The sequence below is a fragment of the Enhydra lutris genome, unplaced genomic scaffold (assembly GCF_002288905.1).
Source record: "Enhydra lutris kenyoni isolate GAN:26980312 unplaced genomic scaffold, ASM228890v2 scaffoldscaffold109, whole genome shotgun sequence".
Lineage (NCBI taxonomy): Eukaryota > Metazoa > Chordata > Mammalia > Carnivora > Mustelidae > Enhydra > Enhydra lutris.
In genome coordinates, this window is record NW_019154193.1 from 1,125,724 (window position 1) to 1,127,934 (window position 2,211).

The 2,211-nt window shown below is 40.6% G+C and overlaps 1 protein-coding gene across 1 annotated transcript in view; it reads left to right on the forward strand.

Moving 5' to 3' along the window:
- LOC111139478 (unc-51 like autophagy activating kinase 2) overlaps window positions 1–2,211 on the forward strand; it is an 18,856-nt gene that overhangs the window by 16,350 nt on the left and 295 nt on the right. Inside the window, exon 6 of the mRNA XM_022491745.1 lies at window positions 1,305–1,478. Coding sequence (XP_022347453.1) covers window positions 1,305–1,478 — 174 coding nt within the window. The remainder of the gene's footprint in view (window positions 1–1,304; window positions 1,479–2,211) is intronic.

A 2,211-nucleotide genomic window follows, 5' to 3' on the forward strand; every position in this document is an offset into this window, starting at 1 on the left:
TGTATTTATATTTCTTTTTGTTTTCAGTGAACATCAAGAAAAGAGCCCCAAAGGATTTAAAAAAAAGTAAAACAGAAAAAAAAACCATTTATAAACCATGGGGGCTTTCTTATTTGAAGATGTTAAAGAATAAAATGTCATTATAATATGTCTAAAATGATCTTAAAACTAACATTTCATTTGTTCCAAGTATAACGTTGTTTTTATCTTCTTAATTGCTTATGGAAAGTTTATGTAGAGCATATTCTAGAGTTGTATGGTCACATACAGAAGTATGTTCACAAAGGATTTAGTAGGGAGGGTCATGGATTTTAAATCCCTAATGTAGATTCAAGGAATCACACTTGTGGCTTTTAGATCCATTGTAATAAAATGTTTATCTTTGTGTATTGACTATATATGAATAGTTACTCTGTGCCAGGCTTTTTCTAAAGTCTTCATTGCTAAAGGTGCTGTCTTGTTTGACTGTGACAACAACCCCATGTGGTTAGTCTGTTTCCAGCTTTTCTAGATGAGGAAGTAGGCCCAGAGGGTTCATCATCCAGGGTCACGCAGTGAGGAGGTGGAAGAGCTGGGATTTGGAGAGAGGCAGCCTGACTCCCGATCAAGCTGTTAACATTCCGTATGCCCCGGCATACACACAGACACACTGGAGTGGCCACTGTCTTATGACGACCCTCCAGTAACATAACGTCCATACCGTCTCTCTATAGTACTGAAAACAAGTAGAAGTGTTCCTTCTTAAAGGTGCCTAATGATGAGAGATACTGTGGTGGGACAGGAGTGTTGCAGCAGGGAAGACGAGGGAGAGCCCTGTGGGAGCTCAGACCCCTCACAGCTACAAGTGGTGGAAAAAGGTCCCAGTTTCCATTCATTGACCCCACCTGCATTTAATTTGTGCTCACATAATGCCCAGAATGAAATCTGGACGTTTATTCCAGACTGTTGGCTGAAAACAAGAGGCACTTCTATTTTAGTTTGCCGAGGCACCTCCCGTTTGCAGAGTACCTGTTGTGCTTAGAGTCACGTGGTCACCTTCACCGGTAAAAATCCGGGGAAAGAAAAACATCAGCAAAAACAAAAGATGCAAATTAAATCAGTTCTCTTTACAACAGATCGAGTGATACATTTGAGGTGTCTGCTCTCTTTTCATAGACTTAAATTATTATAGTAAAACGGAAAAAAAAAATGTGACTCCCGGTTCCTCATTCCCTCTCTGTTCTTAACTTGATTCTGTTGATGGGAGATGCAGATAGTATTTGATTTTGTATGCTTAAATATTTACGTGATTCCTTTTCTACCAGCTAAAGGAACTCTCAGTGAAGATACTATTAGAGTGTTTCTGCATCAGATCGCAGCTGCCATGTGGATTCTGCACAGCAAAGGAATAATCCGCAGGGATCTCAAACCCCAGAACATCTTGCTGTCATATGCGAATCACAGAAAATCCACTGGCAGTGATATTCGCATCAAAATAGGTAAAGGGCCATGTAGTGTTTGATGCAAAGGACAGCCTTGAGACTCTGTAGTTTTAGAAAATTTTAGCTCAACTTTGTTGGAATGGTGGGTTCTGTTGATGCAATTTTGAAATTTTTATTGAGTTCAGTAAGGTGCATTTGGATATGGGAACCCTGTACATTACTGGCAGCCTACCCCTAGTCTCAGAACCGAGAGGCCTATGTTGGGAACTCCAAACACAGCTCCCAGCACCAAACGCTGTTTTGCTTCTCATCAGTGGGAAGCTGATGTATGGTTGTCGTAGATGCAGTTGAAGTACTCGGACTCTTCACAGCTCATGGAATTGTAACACAAGGGATCTAAGGTACCATTTAGATCAACCTTTGTTTTCTTTTCTTTTCTTTTTTAACAATTATTTGAAGCAGTTTGTAATCCTAGGTATTTTTTTAAGCTTTTCTTTGTGTGGTTAGATTTTTTTTTTTTAACCAGTATGGAAAGAAATTTCCAGAGGTACCTGGGTGGCTCAATTGACTTGGCGTCTGCCTTTGGCTCGGGTCATGGTCCTGGGGTCCAAGGATGGAGCCCTGCGCTGGGCTTCCTGCTCAGCCAGGAGTCTGCTTCTCCCTCTCCCTCTGCCCCTCTCCCAGCTCATTCTCTCTCTCTCTCTTTCTTTCTCTCTCTCTCTCTCAAATAAATAAAATCTTTTAAAAAATAAGGAAGTTTCTGATTTTATGTATTTTACATCTGGATCTG